Source organism: Betta splendens, chromosome 14 (genome assembly GCF_900634795.4).
Source record: "Betta splendens chromosome 14, fBetSpl5.4, whole genome shotgun sequence".
In the NCBI taxonomy this organism is placed as follows: Eukaryota; Metazoa; Chordata; class Actinopteri; order Anabantiformes; family Osphronemidae; genus Betta; species Betta splendens.
The window spans coordinates 7,399,291-7,421,208 of record NC_040894.2 but is presented as its reverse complement, the minus strand read 5'-3'; the positions used below and the strand labels follow the sequence as shown (position 1 = coordinate 7,421,208).

General features: G+C 42.1%; 4 protein-coding genes across 5 annotated transcripts; 3 read left to right on the top strand and 1 right to left on the bottom strand.

The window, feature by feature from the left end:
* The first annotated feature begins 427 nt into the window (after positions 1–427).
* Positions 428–2,636, top strand: LOC114869245 (transmembrane 4 L6 family member 1-like). The gene is made up of 5 exons (XM_029173298.3): positions 428–1,121; positions 1,392–1,457; positions 1,980–2,113; positions 2,188–2,374; positions 2,469–2,636. The coding sequence occupies exons 1-5, from the start codon at positions 945–947 to the stop codon at positions 2,475–2,477; spliced, it is 573 nt and encodes a 190-aa protein (XP_029029131.1). The 5' UTR covers positions 428–944; the 3' UTR covers positions 2,478–2,636.
* Positions 2,637–9,041: 6,405 nt separating this feature from the next.
* On the top strand, positions 9,042–12,150 carry LOC114869418 (transmembrane 4 L6 family member 4-like). Its single transcript, XM_029173656.3, has 5 exons — positions 9,042–10,378; positions 10,620–10,685; positions 11,232–11,365; positions 11,440–11,632; positions 11,716–12,150. Exons 1-5 carry the CDS (start codon positions 10,211–10,213, stop codon positions 11,749–11,751), a joined length of 597 nt encoding a protein of 198 aa, XP_029029489.1. The 5' UTR covers positions 9,042–10,210; the 3' UTR covers positions 11,752–12,150.
* A 3,987-nt stretch (positions 12,151–16,137) lies between these two features.
* On the top strand, positions 16,138–17,989 carry LOC114869878 (transmembrane 4 L6 family member 4-like). Its single transcript, XM_055514720.1, has 6 exons — positions 16,138–16,256; positions 16,322–16,513; positions 16,702–16,767; positions 17,159–17,277; positions 17,350–17,524; positions 17,605–17,989. The coding sequence occupies exons 2-6, from the start codon at positions 16,346–16,348 to the stop codon at positions 17,641–17,643; spliced, it is 567 nt and encodes a 188-aa protein (XP_055370695.1). The 5' UTR covers positions 16,138–16,256; positions 16,322–16,345; the 3' UTR covers positions 17,644–17,989.
* Positions 17,987–21,889, bottom strand: slc25a15b (solute carrier family 25 member 15b). Of its 2 annotated transcripts, none has more exons than XM_029174421.3 (7): positions 21,824–21,889; positions 20,770–20,859; positions 20,126–20,384; positions 19,874–20,011; positions 19,530–19,705; positions 19,217–19,375; positions 17,987–19,131 (listed from the first exon to the last, which is right to left on the bottom strand). In XM_029174421.3, exons 2-7 carry the CDS (start codon positions 20,822–20,824, stop codon positions 19,013–19,015), a joined length of 906 nt encoding a protein of 301 aa, XP_029030254.1. In that variant the 5' UTR covers positions 20,825–20,859; positions 21,824–21,889; the 3' UTR covers positions 17,987–19,012. The 2 variants fall into 2 exon arrangements, with proteins under 2 accessions (XP_029030254.1, XP_029030253.1); XM_029174420.3 differs by lacking the exon at positions 21,824–21,889 and adding an exon at positions 21,247–21,574.
* Positions 21,890–21,918: the final 29 nt, after the last annotated feature.

Below are 21,918 nucleotides of genomic sequence, written 5' to 3'. Positions count from 1 at the left end.
GTGATCAGTGGCTTCATGGGTTTCCTGTTTGGAATCTGCAACCACTGTAAATAGGTCGCCTGACACAGACATAAATGGAAGGGACATAAAGTGGCTGGTCTCCTGTCTGTAAACTAGTAGTAAATGACGTGACGTGAGTCCTGTACATGGAAAAAATATGCAGCTGTTTACAGCACTTTTCCTTTTGGAAAGATTGAAGCACACTTTCATACTGAACCCGATGTGAGTCACCCGGGCCTCTCCTCGGCGTTGCCTGGAAACAGAAGCATGTTTTGACATTATTCGAGCAACTGATAAAACGCAGCATTGACTGCTCGCGAGGGGGAAACTGGCTCCAGACCCTGTTTGACTACAAACAGCGAGGTCATTTATCACATCAGACGGCTCTCTCTCCGCCTAGCATGTCGCTACAGGTCCAAAGTCCAACCGTGCAGGGATCCTGCAGTGGCAGTGTCAATAAAGTAAATGACTGTAACATTGTATAGGTAGAGCTAAAACATGACTAAGAGTAAATACGAGCTTATCTGTGTTTCACTGATTCATTTGAGCAGCCATAAAAAAGAATAATTAAACCACAACATCAGTAAATTCATAGTACTGTAGAACAGGCCAGATTCAGATGATCCGAGTACATTCCCATCCTTAACAGAAAATGTGCATCCACCCATTATGTCCTAACAAACCAGCCACTGTTTCTCAGACATACCAAGAAACATGTCACATTTACTTCCTCAGCCCATCCCCAACTCTGTTTGTTCACTCAGCCATTGGCTTCTCATTACACCTCCCACATCTACGAATCACAGTACTTAGTTTCCGCTACCAGCTGAGAAAAGGTTCTTCTTTAAGTTGCTCTTAACCTTCCGGTGGGGACTTTTCCTGACAAACGCAACGCGTGTGAGTTTGAATTTGCAGAACAGGGCTTGTGCTGCAGGTTTCTCAACATGTGCACTGGCAAGTGTTCCCTGTGCATCGCTACGTCTCTGTACCCGCTGGCCTTCATATCCATCATCTGCAACATCGTGCTGTTCTTTCCCGGTGGGGAGGTCAAGTATGCACAAGATGGACACATTACTGAGGAAGTGAAGTACATGGGGGGACTGGTTGGAGGGGGTTTGATGGTGAGTTGTCTTCCCTATTGTTCAAGTGACACTGTATTTCAGGAAGTTGCAAAGTTCACAAAAACTTAACTTAAACTTAAACTTAAATACAGCAACGTCTGTTTTTCATATGTAGAGATAAACTCCAGTTTTGTGCATTTACTTGAGTTTAGTGCGGCTTGAAGAGTAATTGTTTGACAATGACTGACACTCAACCTTGAAGCATCTCTATTTGCTGTGAAGACACCATGTTGTGAAGGTGGTTGAGGTAACTGGCCTGTCCTGTGGCAGGTACTGGTCCCAGCACTTTACATCCACTTGACTGGAAAACAGGGATGCTGTGGAAACCGCTGTGGGGTGAGTTACAAACAGTTCGATTCTCAATGAGCAGTAACAGCTGGATTCAAAAGTGCAGCATTTAACTTAGTAACAATATTGATGCTGGACTCACTAGACAGAAAGAAATGTTTGCAACAAGTTTATGAGAAAATGAAAAAAAAGGGGAATTGTTCTCTTCTTCTGAACTAGAGTAATTAAACTCACTGACACATGTTCACTATCACCGACTGAATTTGTTCCACTTTTTAAAAATACCTTTAGGATCAAACTCATACTGTGGGAACTGGCTCATTGATAATGTTGTCTTTTTTAGTTTTCGTATGTACAGTAGTTGCATTAATAACAAGCAGCACCGAGGAGAAAACCTGCTTTATTAGATTTCAGACGTTTAGACTCTCAACAGAGGAAGGAAACTGACTGATGCTCGTTTGCCTGAGCTCATAAATCACGTGAAGTTAAAATGGGAGATTAAACTTAATTCGTTTTTACAGAACTAAACATTGATGTTTCTGACCTTTGCTCATATTTTTGTTTTTGCAGATGTTCTTTTCTATTGCATTTGCTGCAGTGGGTGTGGCTGGTGCCCTGTACAGTTTTATTGTGGCGGTGCTCGGCCTGCAGAATGGGCCTCTGTGCCAGACCTTGCTATTCTGGATGACGCCTTTTAAAGACAGGTGACACACAGCGGAGAAGCGCTCTGATGGCACCGTCTATGTTCTGGTCTTCACACAACTCTTCCGTCCCACAGCGACCCCAGTTACCTCACTGACCAGTCCAAGTGGGGACTATGCACAACGCCCAAGAACATCGTGCAGTTCAACGTGGGACTCTTCGGCACTCTGGTAGCTGTTAGTGGACTGGAGCTGATCCTCTGCGCCATCCAGATGATCAACGGCCTCTTTGGCTGCCTGTGTGGAACCTGCAACAACAAAGGGGTGAGATAAAGCTGAGCCACAATCTGAAACTAACACACTGCTGGTTATAAGTGAACTCACACTCAACTAAATTTTTGGTGTTTATTACTTACAGCCTCTGTGAGTCGCTAGCGGCTGACTGGCGCCCCCTGCTGGAGCATCGAGGAAGCCTCGCTGGCTGCTTCTGTCTCCGTTTTCCTTTACAACCAGTTTGTATTTTTATGTGTATATCATGATGCTTTGCACTATATTGAATTAACCAGCATGAAATTTATAAATGTGCATCAGTGAATTGAGAATTGTTCTTAGAACCAAAAAAAAAAAAAAATATATATATATATATATATATATATATATATATATATATATATATATATATATATATATATATATATATATTTTTTTTTTTTTTCATTTTTTGTGCCTATTGTCCAAAATAATTGCCTTTAAATAACAAAGTATAATAAATCCCAGGACAATGTTTGCCTTCTTTTCAATTTAACTTTCATTGCTACAATTTGTAGCAATCATCATTGTATGGTTATGTTTCCATTCTAAATAAGAGTCTATTTTTTATTACCCATACAGAGAAGAGTGTGCTAACTACACTGATCAGGCAGCACATCAAATATTTACATAACTAATTTACAAAAAATACACAACAAAAACAATTGCAATGGTTCAAAAGCCAAACAGCTTAAAACAGTGGACACTTATTCTCAATATAAATATATAAATAAGAATCATCAAAGATTTATGCGAGACACAAAAAATATTTGTTTATGACACTTTGTTATTTTATGTCAGTGTCAAGTAACATTGTCTTTGTACTTTGTACTACTATCCCAAACTATTTTAAAGTACTGACAGTTGAAAACCGTGGTTGTCCAGTCCAGAGGAACTAGACAACCGGCGTGGTTGTCCCTCTTCAGAAAAAGGAGGACAGGAGAGTGTATAGGGGGATCACACTTCTCAGCCTCCCTGGGAAAGTCTATGCCAGGGTACTGGAGAGGAGAATTCGGCTGATAGTCGACCTCGGATACAGGAGGAACAATGTGGTTTTCGGCCTGGTCGTGGAACGCTGGACCAGCTTTATACCCTCAGCAGGGTGCTTGAGGGTTTGTGGGAGTTTGCCCAACCAGTCTACATGTGCTTTGTGGATCTGGAGAAGGCATTCGACCGCGTCCCTCGTGACATCCTCTGGGGGGTGCTCCGGGAGTATGGAGTCCAGGGCTCTTTGCTAAGGGCTGTTCGGTCTCTGTACAACCGGAGCAGGAGCTTGGTTTGCATTGCCAGCAATAAGTCAGACCTGTTCCCTGTACATGTTGGACTTTGGCAGGGCTGCCCTTTGTCACCGGTTCTGTTCATTATTTTTATGGACAGAATTTCTTGGCGCAGCCAGGGGCCGGAGGGGGTCTGGTTTGGGGACCACGGGATAGCATCTCTGCTTTTTGCAGATGATGTTGTCCTGTTGGCTTCATCGGGTCAGGACCTCCAGCGTGCGCTGGTGCGGTTCGCAGCTGAGTGTGAAGCGGCTGGGATGAGAATCAGTTCCTCCAAATCTGAGGCCATGGTTCTCGACCGGAAAAAGGTGGTTTGCTCTTTCCAGGTTGGAGGAGAGCTCCTGCCCCAAGGGGAGGAGTTTAAGTATCTTGGGGTCTTGTTCACGAGTGAGGGAAGGAAGGAGCGTGGGTTTGACAGATGGATCGGTGCGGCGGCTGCAGTAATGCGGTCGGTGTATTGGTCCGTCGTGGTGAAGAGGGAGCTGAGCCAAAAGGTAAAGCTCTCAATTTACCGGTCAATCCACGTTTCTACCCTCACCTATGGTCATGAGCTTTGGGTCATGACCGAAAGGGCAATATCACGGATACAAGCGGCTGAAATGAGCTTTCTCCGCAGGGTGGCTGGGCGCTCCCTTAGAGATAAGGTGAGTAGCTCTGTCACCCGGGAGGAGCTCGGAGTAGAGTCGCTGCTCCTCCACATCGAGAGGGGCCAGTTGAGGTGGCTCGGGCATCTGGTTCAGATGCCTCCTGGACGCCTCCCTGGGGAGGTGTTCCGGGCATGTCCCATGGGTAGAGGGCCCCAAGGAAGACCCAGGACTCGCTGGAGAGACTACATCTCTCAGCTGGCCTGGGAACGTCTTGGGGTCCCACCGGAAGAGCTCGAGGAAGTGTCCAGGGAGAAGGAAGTCTGGAACTCTCTGCTCAGACTGCTGCCCCTGCGACCCGGCCGCGGATGAAAATGGATGGATGGATGGATGGATGGATGGATGGATGGATGGATGGATGGATGGATGGATGGATGGATGGATGGATGGATGGATGGATGGATGGATGGATGGATGGATGGCAGTTGAAAACAAATACGAATTCAGCTCTTTTGAGGTAGATATAAAAAATTAAATAATCTGTAGTGTCCCTAATGATGCTGCTCAACACTATACTACAGTTTTATTTGTTTGTAAATATGTGTGCATGGTTTCTCTTCTCTTTTTCTTCTTCTCTTGTGTTCATTCAAGCTGTTAAAAATGCAGTTCCCCACTGTGGGACTAAAAGGCATTCTTATTCCTATTATATTTGCACTTATGGAGTGTTAATACCAGAGAATATTCACATCTCACAAATAAATTATATATATATATATATATATATATATATATATATATATATATATATATATATATATATATATATATATATATATATATATTTAAAAGATGTAAACACGTTATCAAAGTCTTTTTAAGTTTAAAAGAGAGAGTGAAGGAGATTTTGGAAAAACAAAATGTTAAAACCACATCTTACACGGTATATTGACCTCAAAAGATACAGCTGGAGTTGTGCTCATTCATCATCAGACATTGATCTACCCACATACAGTATGTCAGGTTCTGGTTCTGTTCTTGGTTTTATTTTGAAAGGACTCTTCTGTTTTTGATCCCAGTTTCCGGTTTTATTTTGTAAGCACTTCCGTTTCTCATCACACCACATTAGTTCCCGCTTCACTCCCGGTCCTCATTACACTCACCTGTTTTGTATCAGTGATCTACTCCGTGTATTTAACCACCACCTGTCACATTAGTTCTCCGCCAGATCGTTGTTTACTGATTCCTGACTCTCACGTTCCCGCAGCTCCTTACCGACCCTGTAAGTCTTCGTTCCGTTATTGACCACTGCCTGTTTTATGACCTGTCTAAGCCTGCCGATTTGGATTCTGAGACCTGAGCCTTTTCCCGTATTGACACCTGCCTGTTATCGGACCCGAGAAGCTATTTGCCTTGTGTGCTGAAAGACTGTTAACCTGTGTATGACCTGGACTGCCTTGTGACTTCGTTTCTAGAATAAACCCACCTTTTTCACCATCTGCATCGTGTCCTGGTGCTGTGCATTTGGGTCCTTTATATGCCGTTACTGACACAGCACAAGCAACATATTCCTCACGCTGACTTCCAGACCACACCTACAAATAAAAGCTAAACTGAAAGAACAAACATGAAACCTGGCTAAATTTAAATAAAAAGGTCAAAGGTCATAACCCTAAAGGCAGTTTCACATGTCAGAACTAAAATATGTGAACCGTCACGTACACTGATCGTGTATAAGTCACGTCTGATTCAGGACTCATCTCATGAGCCGACTCAATCAAACTGCTTCATCATGACCTTCTGACTGACCTCATAACCCAGAAAGAGATCTCAGCCTACCTGTGGTTCAAGTGATGGCCATGAAGATTTTGAAAAAGCACAGTGACACTGTTCATGCACCAACGCTTTTCTCACCACTCTGATGTACAATGTTATTTTAAAACAGCTTTACTGACCTTCTAGTGGGACACACAACACCAATACACATGCTTCATCCACCGGGTGGCAGTATCTAGTTGTTGACGCTATCCCTTTAAGAGAAGAGTCACTGTAATAGTTGACACATAGACACGCTACTTGTTTTAGAGGTGCATCATAGATTTTAAATTTTACATTGTGCTCATTTTTCATTGTTAAGCAGCACGTTCTGCAAAATTGTAACAGTCTCCAGTTGCATCTATTAGAACCTGGTTCACAGAGACGGCAGTAACTAACCATGACCACTAGATAGCGACACAACGTTTTTCCTTTGGACCCAGTATAATAATAGACTACATGCGTATGACGTCATGAAGCAGACGTGCATTGTAGGCATAACACCACTAGGTGACAGTATTGAGTTGTTTTACAGTATCACTAGTGAGATATTTGAGACGTTTACACTGTGCTCAGAATCACAAGTCATTTCTTATCTTATGACTATGAAGTAATACTAAGTTGTCGCATCTATTCACGTTTCGCTTTAGTGCTGGCGTGGGTCCTGTAGCAGAGAACCTGGGCCAGCAGGGCGCAGCTGAGGAAGGCCGACAGCGTGTGCGAGACGGTCGCCATGGAACTTCCTGTCTCCTGCACATTGAAGCATTTCCAGTAGAAAACAGCGACAGTAAAGGTTGTCAGTGTAAACTGTACATTAGTGCAGCAGTGTGAGTGATTCTGGACGTGCTCACCTGTACAGAAGTGAAGGTGGCTCCCAGGGAGCCGGCCCACGTCAGAAACACAGACAGACCGGACAGTTGTCCTGTGTGACCGTTACAGTGGTTTGTTCCAGCCTGAAGAGCCTGAAATCAACAAATCCGTCAACACATCCTCACATTTACGGCCAATCATGAATTTATTAATCCTACAACAGTAGATAGTACCTTGCCTGCGATGGCAGCCGTCACACTAGAGCTCTGCTTGCTGAGATGATCTTTGCAGACGCATAGGAGCCGAGGAGGAACATCACACCCGTTAGTTCTGGGATTTTTGCTCACTGTTCTCTTGATCAGTGTGACCCCAGGATGACATCCTGCGTGGAGGGGGGATTATCAATGACCTTGTATGACCTTGTATGTCACCGAAGATCCTTCCTATCGATGGCCATCAGCCTGTACAACTCCTCCTTTGTCTGTAAGGGTCGACCTGTAATCAAATTTTGGCTATTTTGATATGAATGTGTGTGTTTGTGTGTATCTGTTACCATTTTTAACCTCCCCTTGTCTGTACCTCTCCCTGTGTCACCAATCAAAAGTGGATAAAACAATTTCCTGCTGGAATGAGCAAAGTTTTTCGAATCTTGAATCTTGAAATTTACTATGGCTCGCCGAACTAGCCACATCTATAGAACGCCATTAAGGCCAGATTAACCCATTCCTGCGACTGCACTGGGCATTGACATGTGCAAAAAGCGGACCTTACATTAAGCAAGACATTTCATTAACAGGTAAAAAAGACAGGTGCAATGCAGTTAAGTCAAAAGTACAGTAAAGCATGCGTTTTTTTACACCTGCTCAGAGAAACTCAAACTAAACTAGTCTATTCAAGTGCTTCCTCAATTTATTTGCGCTTCATCCATAACCAATCCTACATTTGCAGGTTAGTCCTGAAAAAACAAATACAGTACAAATACAGTACTCAAGCTAATATGAAACCAACATAAAAGAAAACTGTAATTCAGCCTTTAGACCCATTTTACATTTTACCATTTTTCTATTCCCTTTCATCAACAGCGTTGCGTGGTTCAGTCCTCAGGCTGCAAATAGTTTGTGGTTTAACAAGGAACAATGACAAGTGTTCTAATAAAAATGCTGTGAATGTTACACCAGGACCACGATTGGTCAGCAAAATGTCAGCAAAAATGTCTCACTCATCATACATAAATGTTGTCTTCAATGGTGCGACCTGGTATTTATATGTGAAATAATGCAAAATGTTGGATAAAAGACATGATGGACCATAGAACACTTCTATGGAGACTAAAAGAGTACTTGTCATGACTGGTTCCTTGTGAAACCACAAACTACTGTATGTGCAGCCTGAGGACTGAAAGACAGGAATAAAAAAACAGTAAGCTGTAAAACAAAAAACTACATTGCTCTGCTCTCCAAATCTATTTTGACAAGCTCATTCTTTGATACATCCTACATCTTTTATACAACATTTTGCATTATTTAACATATAAATACTAGCTCACACCATTGAAGACAACATTTATTTATAATGAGTGAGACATCATTGCTGACATTATTTTAATTGTGGTCCTGGTGTAACCTTCACAGCATTTTAAATAGAACAGTTTTTATTGCTCCTTGTGAAACCACAAACTATGTGCAGCCTGAGGACTGAAACAAACAATGCTGAGAGGCTGGACTAAAGGCCTTTCTAAGTGAAATAATTGCCATTCTTTTTTTTCATTAGAGCACATTTTCATAACTTCAATATGTCTAATGACAAGCGCTAGTACTTATAACAGCACATAGTGAAATAAAAGTCATTTCATGGTCCTCTTAGAAAAACAAATGAAAGTGAAACTTGCTATTAAAGACTTGTGCCTAGCTACAGGCTAGCTAGCTAGCTAGTTAGCTAGTTCTCAGCTAGCTTGGCCTTAATTTCAAGTAATCACTGTTTCACAAAATGACTGTTGCTGTGGGAATGCATGAATTCAGTTGTAGATATTTGATAATCACTTACCATTATCTAATAAATTTGTAAATGCTCGTTATATACTAGTGTAACAACTGACTTTGTGTTGGTGAATTAGCCCAATGTATTAAATTTGATGCATGAACATGGGGATCTCTTGTTCCTGATCCAGCTCTTAGTTTGCAATGTCCTCTAATAATTATGAACAAACTATCTTTGTTTACCAATATAAATGTACAAAACAAATCTATTACATTAGTTTGGGAAGTTTCTTATATTAAACCACCAACTAACAAAACCGAGGAAGTACTGTACATCTCCATTTTTCACTTGGTCATTGGCTTCCCATTACACCACCCACATCTATGATTAACAGTACTTAGTTTCCGCTAAGTTTATGGCTTCAGGATATAAAAGTGTCTTATATTAAACAACCGACTAACAAAAACAGTTTGTTTAAAAACCTGTGGGTGGGAAGTTGTGTGTTTTAACCACTAGGCTCTTTGAAGTGATGGATCTCTGAAGAATCTTCTGTTTAAGTACTTCACAAACGTATCTGGTTACATCACATCAGGTAATCTTGATTAGAAGATTCAAATGTTCTTTTTTTTAATTTAAAACAGCGTCTGAAGCAGGCAGACTGACACACACTACATCCAAGTGAATATGACAGAATATATAGAATGAGAATTTAAGAATTTCATTAAGTACATTTGTAAAGTCCAATTTAACCTAATGCACCCAGTAACTGATGAACCTCCAGAAGGTAGTTTGGCAGCTGTGGCAGCGTGAGCTGCCGATGCTTATCTATGAATAATAAAAGTAAGTACAACTCTGACATGAAGTCAGCTTTTTAGTTGACTGTTTAGACAGACTATTGTCTTTGTCTGTCTGTCTGTCTGTCTGTCTGTCTGTCTGTCTGTCTGTCTGTCTGTCTGTCTGTCTGTCTGTCTGTCTGTCTGTCTGTCTGTCTGTCTGTCTGTCTGTCTGTCTGTCTGCCCGCCCTAGCAAACAGTGAAGAACTGACATTAACAGATCTATGTCTTGTTCTTAGAACTGTGCCTATACTGGGTATTTGACTCTAACTCTACAGGTCAGATACTAAAGGTCCACCTTTTGGTTTTACCCTGGAATTGCGTCTTTGTTGCTAAAAATGGGGGTGTCCTCATTACACATTTTTAACACCTTCCCCAGACAGACCAAGGAGGGGGGCTGCTGGGCTCATGAGTGTGTGATCAGCGCTGAAAAGGGCACTGACAGTCGACTGAAATCAGCGAAAACGAACCGCTCCATCTGTAAGTTGGTCTTAGAGGACTTTTCCAACACGTGAGTTTGAATTTGCAGAACAGGACTTGTGCTGCAGGTTTCTCAACATGTTAACTGGCAAGTGTTTCCTGTGCATCGCTACGTCTCTGTACCCGCTGGCCGTCATATCCATCATCTGCAACATCGTGCTGTTCTTTCCTGGTGGGGAGGTCAAGTATGAATACATTACTCAGGAAGTGAAGTACATGGGGGGACTGGTTGGAGGGGGTTTGATGGTGAGTTGTCTTCCCTCTTGTTTAAGTGACACTGAATTTCAGGAAGTCCACACCTAAATACAGCAACGTCTGGTTTTCATATGTAGAGATAAACTCCAGTTTTGTGTATTTACTTGAGTTTAGTGCGGCTTGAAGAGTAATTGTTTGACAATGACTGACACTCAACCTTGAAGCATCTCTATTTGCTGTGAAGACACCATGTTGTGAAGGTGGTTGAGGTAACTGGCCTGTCCTGTGGCAGGTACTGGTCCCAGCACTTTACATCCACTTGACTGGAAAACAGGGATGCTGTGGAAACCGCTGTGGGGTGAGTTACAAACAGTTTGATTCTCAATGAGCAGTAACAGCTGGATTTAAAAGTGCGGCATTTAACTTAGTAACAATATTGATGCTGGACTCACTAGACAGAAAGAAATATTTGCAACAAGTTTATGAGAAAATAAAAAAAGCAGTGAATAAACTTCAACATGTACAAAAAGCTCACTGACACATGTTCACTATCACCGACTGAATAGTGTTGTTCCGCTTTTTAAAAATACCTTTAAGATCAGACTCATACTGTGGAAACTGGCTCATTGATAATGTTGTCTTTTTTAGTTTTCGTATGTACTTGCATTAATAACAAGCAGCACTGATGTGAAAACCTGCTTTAATTAAATTCCAGACGTTTAGACTCTCAAAAGAGGAAGGAAACAGACTGATGCTCCTTTGGCTGAGCTCATAAATCACATGTTTAATAAGTTAAAATGGGAGATTAAACTAAATTTTTTGATGGATGATAGAGAGTCGCCTTAAACTCTACAGAACTAAACATTCATGTTTCTGACCTTTGCTCATATTTTTGTTTTTGCAGATGTTCTTTTCTATTGCATTTGCTGCAGTGGGTGTGGCTGGTGCCCTGTACAGTTTTATTGTGGCGGTGCTCGGCCTGCAGAATGGGCCTCTGTGCAAGGTTGATCTCCTATCCTGGAGGCCTCTTAAAGACAGGTGACACAGAGTGGAGAAGCGTTCTGATGGCACCGTCTATGTTCTGGTCTTCACACAACTCTTCCGTCCCACAGCCTCTCCAACATCCCCAGTTACCTCACTGACCAGTCCAAGTGGGGATTATGCCCATCGCACAAGAACATCGTGCAGTTCAACGTCAGACTCTTCACCACTCTGGTGACCACGAGTGTACTGCAGCTGATCCTATGCGGTATCCTGATGATCAATGGCCTCTTTGGCTGCCTGCGTGGAACCTGCAAAGAAGGGGTGAGATGAAGCTGAAATACACACTGTTTATTAGAAGCTAACTCAGTCAACTAAACAATTCTTGGTGTTTCTTATACTTACAGCGACGACCGGGTGGCGCAGCTACGTCCGGGTGGTGATGACGTAGGTCACGAGCGGGTATATGAAGGGGTTTGTGTCAGGAAGTGCCAATAACCACTACGTGAATCAAACACTGTGGCGCAAGGAAATTACTTACAGCAAAGGTCCCTTGCGTCTGACTGGCGCCCCCTGCTGGAGCACCGAGGAAGCCTCGCTGGCTGCTTCTGCCTCTGTTTTCCCTTACAACTAGTTTGTCATTGACAATTTTTTATACTTTTATGTGTATATCATGATGCTTTGCACTCTATTGAATTAACCAGAATGCAATTAAAAAATCTGCATCAGTGAATTAAGAATTGTTCTTAGAACCAAAATAAACGTTTTTTTTTTATTTTTTGTGCCTATTGTCCAAAATAATTGAAGTATAATAACATCCAGTATAATAAATAAATATAGTATAAAAAAAATCACAGGACAATTTTTGCAATCTTTTACACCTTTAATTCAACTTTCTTTGCTACAACTTGTCTCAGTATCTGTATGATCATTCTAAATAAGAGTCTATTCTTTTCTCAAGTATAACCCACACAGAGAACAGTGTACTAACCACACTGATCAGGCAGCACATTAAATATTTACATAACTAATTTACACAAAATACACAACAAAAACAATTGCAATGGTTCAAAGGGCAAACAGTTTAAAACAGTGGACACTTATTCTCAATATAAATATATAAATAAGAATCACCAATGAAGTGCACTAATGGGAACACAAAAACAGAACCAATAAACAGGCTTCATCCACTAGGTGGCAGTATTGAGTTGTTGGACTTCATCCCTCTGAGAGGAGAGTTGCCACATAGACATGCCACTTGTTTTACAGGTGTATCATAGAAAGATATTTAAATTTATTTAAAATAGTTAATATTTTACATTGTGCCCATTTCTTTTTTCATAAACATAATGCTGTAATGTTGACGCACTTTCATGTCACTTTAGTGCTGGCCTTGGTCCTGTAGCAGCAAACAATCGTGACTCTGCTATTGTAGGATGCGGTGACATCACAGAGTATCGGGGAGTGGTGGACAGCTTTGTGGACTGGTGTGGACAGAACCACCGACAACTGAATATCAACAAAAGTAAAGAGCTGGTTATGGACTTCAGGAAATCTGTGAGTTTTTTTACCTCTTTCACAAAAGAAGAGGTGGAGGTGGTCACCGAGTCTGTGGTGGCCAGTGTTGTGTTCTACGCTGTGGTCTGACTCCAACTCCTCTCTATCTTAGACAACACCTCCAGCCCCTACACAGTGTGCTGGAAGGACAGAGGAGCCTCTGGCTGAAGGTGCTCCTCTGAACGCCAACGGAGATCCTTCCTATCGGTTTTAAAGTGAATGTGGGTTTATGTGTATGTGTTATAATTTTTAATCTGCCCTACTTCCTTGTGTGTACTGTACCTCTCCCTGTGACACCAGTCAAAAGTGGGTAAAACAATTTCCTTCTGGAATAAATAAAGTTTTTTGAATCTTGAAAATTACTATGAGCTGGTCATGTAGATTGGGAGAGCAGAGCAATGTACTGGTAGTTGTTTTGTGTCATTTTACAACCTCCTGTTTTTCTATTCCTTCTCATCAAGAACATTGCATGTTTCAGTCCTCAGGCTGCAAATAGTTTGTGGTTTAACAAGAACCAATGACAAGCGTTCTAATAAAAATGCTGTGAAGGTTACATCAGGACCATGATTAAAACAATGTCAGCAATAATGTCTCACTCATCATACATAAATGTTGTCTTCAATGGTGTGACCTGGTATTTATATATGAAATAATGCAAAATGTTGGATAAAAAAACATGATGGACCATAGAACTGAAACATACAACGCTGTTGATGAGAAGGAGTAGAAAAACAGTAAGCTGTAAAACAAAAACTACATTGCTCTGCTCTCTAAATCTACATGACAAGCTCATTCTTTGATCCATCCTACATCTTTTATACAACATTCTGCAATATTTAACATATAAATACTACGTCACACAATTGAAGAAAAAAAAATATTTATAATGAGTAAGACATCATTGCTGACATTATTTTAATTGTGGTCCTGGTGTAATCTTCACAGTATTTTAAATAGAACAGTTTTTTTGCTCCTTGTGAAACCACAAACTATGCAGCCTGAGGACTGAAACATGCAACGCTGTTGATGAGAGGCTGGACTAGAGGCCTTTTCTAAGTGAAATGATTGCCATTCTTTTTTTTCATTAGAGCACATTTTCATAACTTCAATATGTCTGATGACAAGAGCTAGTACTTCTAACAGCACATAGTGGAATAAAAGTCATTTTATGGTCCTCTTAGAAAAACAAATGAAAGCAAAACTTGCTATTAGAAGACCTGTGCCTAGCTACAGGCTAGCTAGCTAGCTAGCCAGTTCTCAGCTAGCTTGGCCTTAATGTCAAGTAATCACTGTTTCACAAAATGACTAAATGGAAGATGGACCAAAGAATGAGCTTGTTATGTAGATGCAATGTAGTTGTTTTTTGCTCAGCGAGGTGGATTCCAGCTGCTTCTGTTGTCTGTGTGGACCTCTCATTTCTACAAACCTCATGAGTGTCTTTAATGTAAAGTAGTTTATAACTGAACTTAATGTTATTTATGTCTAAGTAAGTGGAAAATTAAAGCAGTTTTGAATACATTGCCCCTTAGTCAAGCATTCAGTCAACATCCACATGTAGATTTTAATTGTTCTAATTATACTAAGTATCACTGTATTGTAATGTTTAGCACTAAATTTAATTGCAATTTTTTTAACCATCCAGGAATAAATTACAACTGACAAAGACCAAAAAGCTTCCTTGGTCTGAGGGAAGTTCTATATTATTCACCAGTTTGGCTTCACTTCACACTTGCAAAGAACCGGCTCGTTACTTGTATCTGCTCCAGACTAAAAGAATTGACATGACTCAACTTTCACACAACTTCACCTGAGCCATGAAAACAAGATATATTTGTAAACTGCTTAAAAAGAGAATTCTTCATGGATCCATAACTTTAAATGTTCCACTCAAATCAAGGCTTTGTTAACATAATGCTGTATGAAGGAATTTAGTGTCTGTCCACAGTAGGTCACCCTCAGAGGACCAACAGCCTAGTGGTTAAGGCACAGAAGCTCCCAGCTAGAGATTCCTGGTGTAAACTTGCCTCTGTTGTCTTTTTTTTACCACACAAATTCAAAGTGACCCAAAATACAGAGATCTGCGCACCCCTTTTTTCGTTGACAAGGTGAGAACAGTAAGACAAGGCAAAGCTCATCAGTGCCTCAAGAATGGAGAGACGTTAGGCCTGGTTGTACAGCAGGAAATCAGCATCATCATCCACCATATCCAGTAATAAATGAACATCTGAATACATATGTGTATTCACACCTGTAACAAACTGGCTCATCAGTTGAACAAAGGACTGTGAGAAGGTGTGAAGACCACGTCCCCCATGAAGGACATATAATGTAGAAGCTCCTTGAGAAACATTTGTGCTCTAAAAGAATGTAGGTGCAATGACCCAACTTTCAGACAACCTGGTTTAGAAAATAGTCAAATGAACTGGATGTTTATAAAATCTGTAAATAAAACCTCTTCAAAAGAAACTCTTAAGTTTATGGCTCCAGGATATAAAAGTGTCTTATATTGGACCACCAACTAACAAAAACGGTTTGTCTAAAAATCTGTGTGTGGGAAGTTGTGTGCTTTGACCACTAGGCTCTTTGGATGGATGGATCAGGTAAGAGCACTGCAGGACTCTGATGCTTTGGGGAGAAGGGGGTGGTGTGAAACCAGTCTAACTAGTGCTGGATTGGTCGTTCTGTCTGAGAAGAGGCTTTCTATTGTTATGTTCATCTAATCTTGATTAGAAGATTCAAATGCCCTTTTTTTATTTAAAACAGCGTCTGAAGCAGGCAGACTGACACACACTACACCCAAGTGAATATGACAGAATATATAGAATGAGAATTTAAGAATTTCATTAAGTACATTTGTAAAGTCCAATTCAAACTAATGCACTCAGTAACTGATGAACCTCCAGAAGGTAGTTTGGCAGCTGTGGCAGCGTGAGCTGCCGATGCTTATCTATGATTAATAAAAGTAAGTACAACATTCAACTATAACATGAAGTCAACTTTTTAGTTGACTGTTTAGACCAACTATTGTCTGTCTGTCTGTCTGTCTGTCTGTCTGTCTGTCTGTTTGCCTGTTTGCCTGTCTGCCCTAGCCAACAGTGGAGAACTGACATTAACAGATCTATGTCCTGTTCTTAGAACTGTGCCTATACTTGGTATTTGACTCTAACTCTACAGGTCAGATACTAAAGCTCCACCTTTTGGTTTTAGCCTAGAATTGCGTCTTTGGTGCTAAAAATAGGGGTATCCTCATTAACATTTTTAACACCTTCCCCAGACAGACCAAGGAGGGGGGCTGCTGACAATGGGCTCATGAGTGTGTGATGAGTGTGTGATCAGTGCTGAAAAGGGCACTGACAGTCGACTGAATCAACGAAAACGAACCTCTCCATCTGTAAGTTGGTCTTAAAGGACTTTTCCTGACAAACACAACAGGTTGATTTTAATTTTGTAGAACAGGGCTTGTGCTGCAGGTTTCTCAACATGTCCACTGGCAAGTGTTCCCTGTGCATCGCTACGTGTCTGTACCCACTGGCCGTCATATCCATCATCTGCAACATCATGCTGTTCTTCCCCCCTGAGAAGGACTATTATGAACCAAATATACATATTGCTGAGGAAGTGGGGGGACTCGTTGGAGGGGGAATAATGGTGAGTTGTCTTGTTCACTTCTATTCTGTTCAGTCTTATACACACTAATCCAAATCTTCCTTGCTCTCCTTCCCGCCGCTCTCTTTTAAAATGTCTCATGCTTGCGCTCACTTTAAACTATGTGAAATAATTCTATCTATAATTCTATTCTATAACACCAATGAGGTAACTCTCCTGTCCTGTGACAGGTACTGGGCTCAGCAATTTACATCCACTTGACTGGAAAACGAGATTGCTGTGGAGATCGCTGTGGGGTGAGTGACTCTACAAGTTAGATTCTCAATCACTAATAACAGCTGGTTTTGTATGCAGCATATATAATTAAACAAAAAAGGAACATCCAACTGTAAAAACAGTCATTAAGCTCTGAACTAAAAACAGTGATTTCCAGATGTGCAAAATGCTCACTTATATACTGTATGTTTAGTGTAATTGACTGAATAGTCTTGTTCGCATGTAGTTGCATTAACAACAAGCAGTAAAGAGGCAAACACCTGCTTTGATTAGATTCCAGACTTTTAGACTCCCAACAGAGGAAGGAAACATGCTCATACGTTTGGCTGAGTTTATAAATGACGTGAGATTAAACATTTGTCCCTGGACGACGCCACGCCGGTAACTAACTCATGTTTTTTGTTTCTGCAGATGTGTGGGTCTATTCCAGTTGCTGCAGTGGGTGCAGCTGGTGCCTTGTACAGTTTAGTTATGGCGGCGTTCGGGCTGCATTACGGGGTGCTATGCAAGGGCAAGCCAGTGTTTTACAGGTGACACAGTGGTAAAGCTCTCTGATGGCAGCCTATACGTTCCAGTCCTCATACAACTCTTCTGTCACACAGCATCATTGGCATCTTGTATGGGATGAGACCATGCCCACACCCCGAGGTCAATCAGATCTACATTTCACTCTTCACCACTCTGGTTACCACGAGTGCCCTGCAGATGATGCTCTGCGGGATCCAGATGATCAACGGCCTCATTGGCTGCCTGTGTGGAACCAGCACCAACCAAAGGGTGAGATGAAGCTGTAATACACACTGTTTATTAGCTAACTCAACTCACTCAACTAAAATTTATTTTTATTATACTTACAGCCACGAGCCCAGCTAAATGTATCAGCTACCTTGCTGTAGATAGAGGAATCGCATCAGGAAGGGCATCCGGTTTAAGAAGTGCCAATAACAACCATGCGAATCAAACACTGTGGCGCAAGGATATTACTTACAGCAAAGGTCCCTTGCGTCTGACTGGCGCCCCCTGCTGGAGCACTGAGAAAGCCTCGCTGGCTGCTTCTGCCTCCGTTTTCCCTTACAACCAGTTTGTTTTTCACATCATCTTCTTATATTTTTATGTTTAATATGATGCTTTGTACTTCTTTGATTTAACCAGTGCGCAATTAAGAAATTCCTTATGCCTTTTGTTCAAAACAACTGCCTTTATAAATAAATAACAAAGTATAACAAATCACAAGACAACTTTTGCCTTCTTTTACACCTTTAATTCAGGTTTCCTCGCTACAATTTGTCTCAGGATCTCAGTATAACCCACAGATGGAACAGTGTGCAAACAACATCATGATGAGGCAGCACATAATTTTCTTAACAAATTTACACAGAATACACAACAAAAAAAAGGTAAAAATGTAACGGTTCAAAAGGTAAACAGCTTAAAACATGAGTCTTCAAACAGTGGACACTTATTTTCAATTCAACCAAAAATGAGAATCATGAAAAATGTATATAACACATAAAAAAATATTTGGCAACTTAAATTAAATAGTTCATGCCACTTCATTATTTGTCAGTGTCTAAAGTAACATTGGGGTGAAGTACAAAGACAAATTAGTGAATGTGTGAATTTAGCTCTTTTGAGGTAGACATAAAAAAATTAAATAATCTAGTGTCCCTCATAAAACATCTGGCTAATGTTGCTACTCAACACTATAATACAGTTTTACTTATTTACACAATTGGAGCGTTAATACCAGAGAATATTCACATCTCAAAAATAAATTAGAGTTTTGTTTTAAAAGATGTAAACATGTTATCAAGATCAACAATTTTTTAAAGTTTAAAAAGAGATGGAGTGTTGCATTTTTTAGAATACACTATCAAAATGGCAGGAGATGGCAAAAAACCACATCCTACACGTTATAATACCCTCAAATGATTCAGCTGGAGTTGTGCTCAGGTTGTTGGGCTGCTGGGTCCGTGTACTTTGTACCAGGCAGATTTTGATAATAAACCTAGTGGTTATGTCTTTGTTTGTCGCCGATGTTGGTCTACCCACATACAGTACAAGCAACATATTCCTCACGCTGACTTCCAGACCACAACCACAAATAAAAGCTAAACTGAACAAACAAGAAACCTGGCTAAAATAAAATAAAAAGGTTGTAACCCTAAAGGCAGTTTCACATGTCAGAAGTAAAATCTGTGGACCGTCAAGTACATTGACTGTGTATAAGTCACGTCTGATTCAGGACCCATCTCATGAGCCGACTCAGTCAAACTGCTTCATCATGACCTTCCGACTGGCCTCGTAACCCAGGAAGAGCGCTCCGTTTGCAGGGAAAGTGCGGATCATGGTGGGGGTGAGACCAGAGTAGAGAGCCCTCACACCTAAACACAAGAGACAGCAAACATCAGCATCTGATTAATACTAGAAACTAAAAGGCTTCCACAAGCACGCTCCTCGTCGGCCTACCTTCAGTTCGAGTGATGGCCATGAAGGTTTTGAAAAAGCCCGCCTGTTTGCCTGTCATGGACATGACCTGGATGCGAGACTTGACGCAGTCCATGGGATACACCACGAGCCACAGGCAAGCACCTCCGAAGCCGCCACTGAACACGATGGGAGCCACACCTTGAAAACACACAGCAACCACTCAAACAACAGAGATCTGAGAAAATTTTAAAAGACAAATAATAAACAGAAAAAACTAAGCTAATTTGTTCCAATTTCACTTTTAATTCTACTAATTTAACAATTCATGCATACTGTAATATGTGCTTGTTACCTATGTCGTCCTTGCCACACTTCATGTAATCTGCAAAGCCGGTGCGGCAGAGCTCATATGCACCGAAGAAGCAGAAGTAGCCCGGCACCTCTCTTGCTATAGTCGTGGTCAGGCCCTGGAAGAAGCCCTGTGGTCCCTCGTTCTTCATGATGGATTTGACCACAGACCACACTGTGCTGCGGAGCAAGAGGACGTTCAGCCCCGTCACAACACTTTACAGACTGTAGTACTAACAGACAACACACTCGGTTTATTTATCTCAATGCAAAATACCCAGATGCTTTATTTTACACATCTTTTTAAATAACCAAGTTCGTATTGTATTAGCTTGTAAAGCCACTTACTTCTGGCTCCTGGCGATCTTGCCTGACGCCTCCATTTCAAACATGGCTTGCAGCCGGCACTTGACGAGCTCGGTGGGGCAGAGCACGAGTGAGGAGAAGATGGACGCCACTGAGCCAGCACAGGCCTTCTGCACGTCACTAACGGAGCGACAGGGACACGGGGGGGGGGGGGGGGGGGGTGTTAGATCTGCCGAGCCTTCTCGGTCTACGGCTGCTTCAGCGTTGACAGGAACCTGCTTCCATCGGCCCTACCTCAGCGCCGCGTCGCCCGGCAGCCCGGCCGTGAAGCGGACGACCTGCTGGCAGAAGCCGTAGCTCATGAAGAGCACGGAGTTCTCGGCGATGTTGGCCATCAGCGCCGGCGTGGTGCCTTGGTACAGGCCACGAATGCCCACCTGCTTGTAGGTGGACACAATGCAGTGGACGAATCCTCGGTAGAGAGTAGGAAAGGTCTGCATCTTGACCTTGGTTGTGTCTAAAGGCTGGCCACTGAAAACACAAGCAGCTCCCCCTACAAGAAAGACAGTGAGGAGACCATTAAAGTGATCAACGCAATACACACAACACAGATACACAGTAGAATGCCTGAAACTAGAAGCTGATCAAAGTCTGTGCTGAGTGTGAGTGTGTGTGAGTGCGTGTGTGTGTGTGTGTGTGTGTGTGTGTGTGTGTGTGTGTGTGTGTTGTGGGCAGAGATAAGAGTCACAGAAGCTTTTCAGACTGCACTCAAACAGTCAATGGGAGAGAAATCAGCTGGAAAAAGACTGGAGTCATCACAATGTCCTGCTTTGTCAGACACACACACAGGAACCAGTGGAACCCCCACACCATTATTTCAGATTATTACTGTATCTGTTCATTCTTTAATGCTGTTGTTCATGAGGGACTGTATTTACCTACGGCTCCTGCCGAGAGGTCAATGACGGCCTGGACGAGCGGGTGCGGGGCCATGGTCCAAAAGTCTGTCACAAGAGGCCTTCAACGACCTAACAAACAACAAATATTGGCATTTTACTCACATACAAAGCTAATATTAGAGCAGTGTTCTGTATTCATACGGTAAACACTGCGCGAGCCCACATTTGTTCCTAGTCAATGAGAAGCACCGGGCTCCAGCAGAGGGGGACAAAACGCAAGTGAGGAGAAATAGCAAAAACCAAGGACACGTGTGAGCTGTCACTGTCCTTTAGGACAAAAAACACGCAACTCAAATTTAACCCCAGTTTAGTCTGAACGCGGAACAAATCTCTTTAAGTTATACCGCAGAAAAAACACCAACTTTATATAACGGAGCCGCGCTAAAAGTTAGACTTTAGAGTTAAAGCTTACAAGACAATAAACTACTAATTATAACAACAATAATAATTTTTTACCACGCAGGCTTCAGAGAGGAGCAGCGAGATGAGTCCGGGGCATCAGAAAGTGTGAGCGGCCGTGAAGCGTCGGACTCCAGCGTTTGTGACGCGGTGTGCGGCTGCTGGCGGAAGCTACGTCGGCAGCGGCTAACTGCATGACTCCCTCTCCCAACACCGCCTAAATCACACGGCGCTTATCTGGCTGTTATCTCGAGTGCAGCATCCAGCCTGATTCAGCCACTGTTCCCACTGAGTGGATCCGCCATCAGCGATAGCGGAGCTCAGGGTTGTTGTGGAGGTTGTTGCATGACAGCGGAGACGGGGACTTCGCCACGAGGTCCCACTCCGCTCCAAATGTCACGTCTCAATCCCGCTGTGTGACTTTGACGTACAGTCACAGTGAAAACGTTTTGCCGCACATTTCTGCTTCTGTTGCGTATTTGTTCTGACCCTGACTGGGTTTGCATGAACGGGTTTGTCGTTGTAACACTATGTTAAATAATTTACGCTTACACTGATTGCTTTGTTCAAATTATACAATTTTACATATAGACAAAAATCAAGCAAAACCACTCCAGTGCTAAAATATACTCACTTTACAACAACCGATCAGTGGTTCGGTGTTCTGGGTAGATGGAAGCCACATGTGGTACATAAGAACCAGCACAGAGTGATCATCTTAAAAAGACG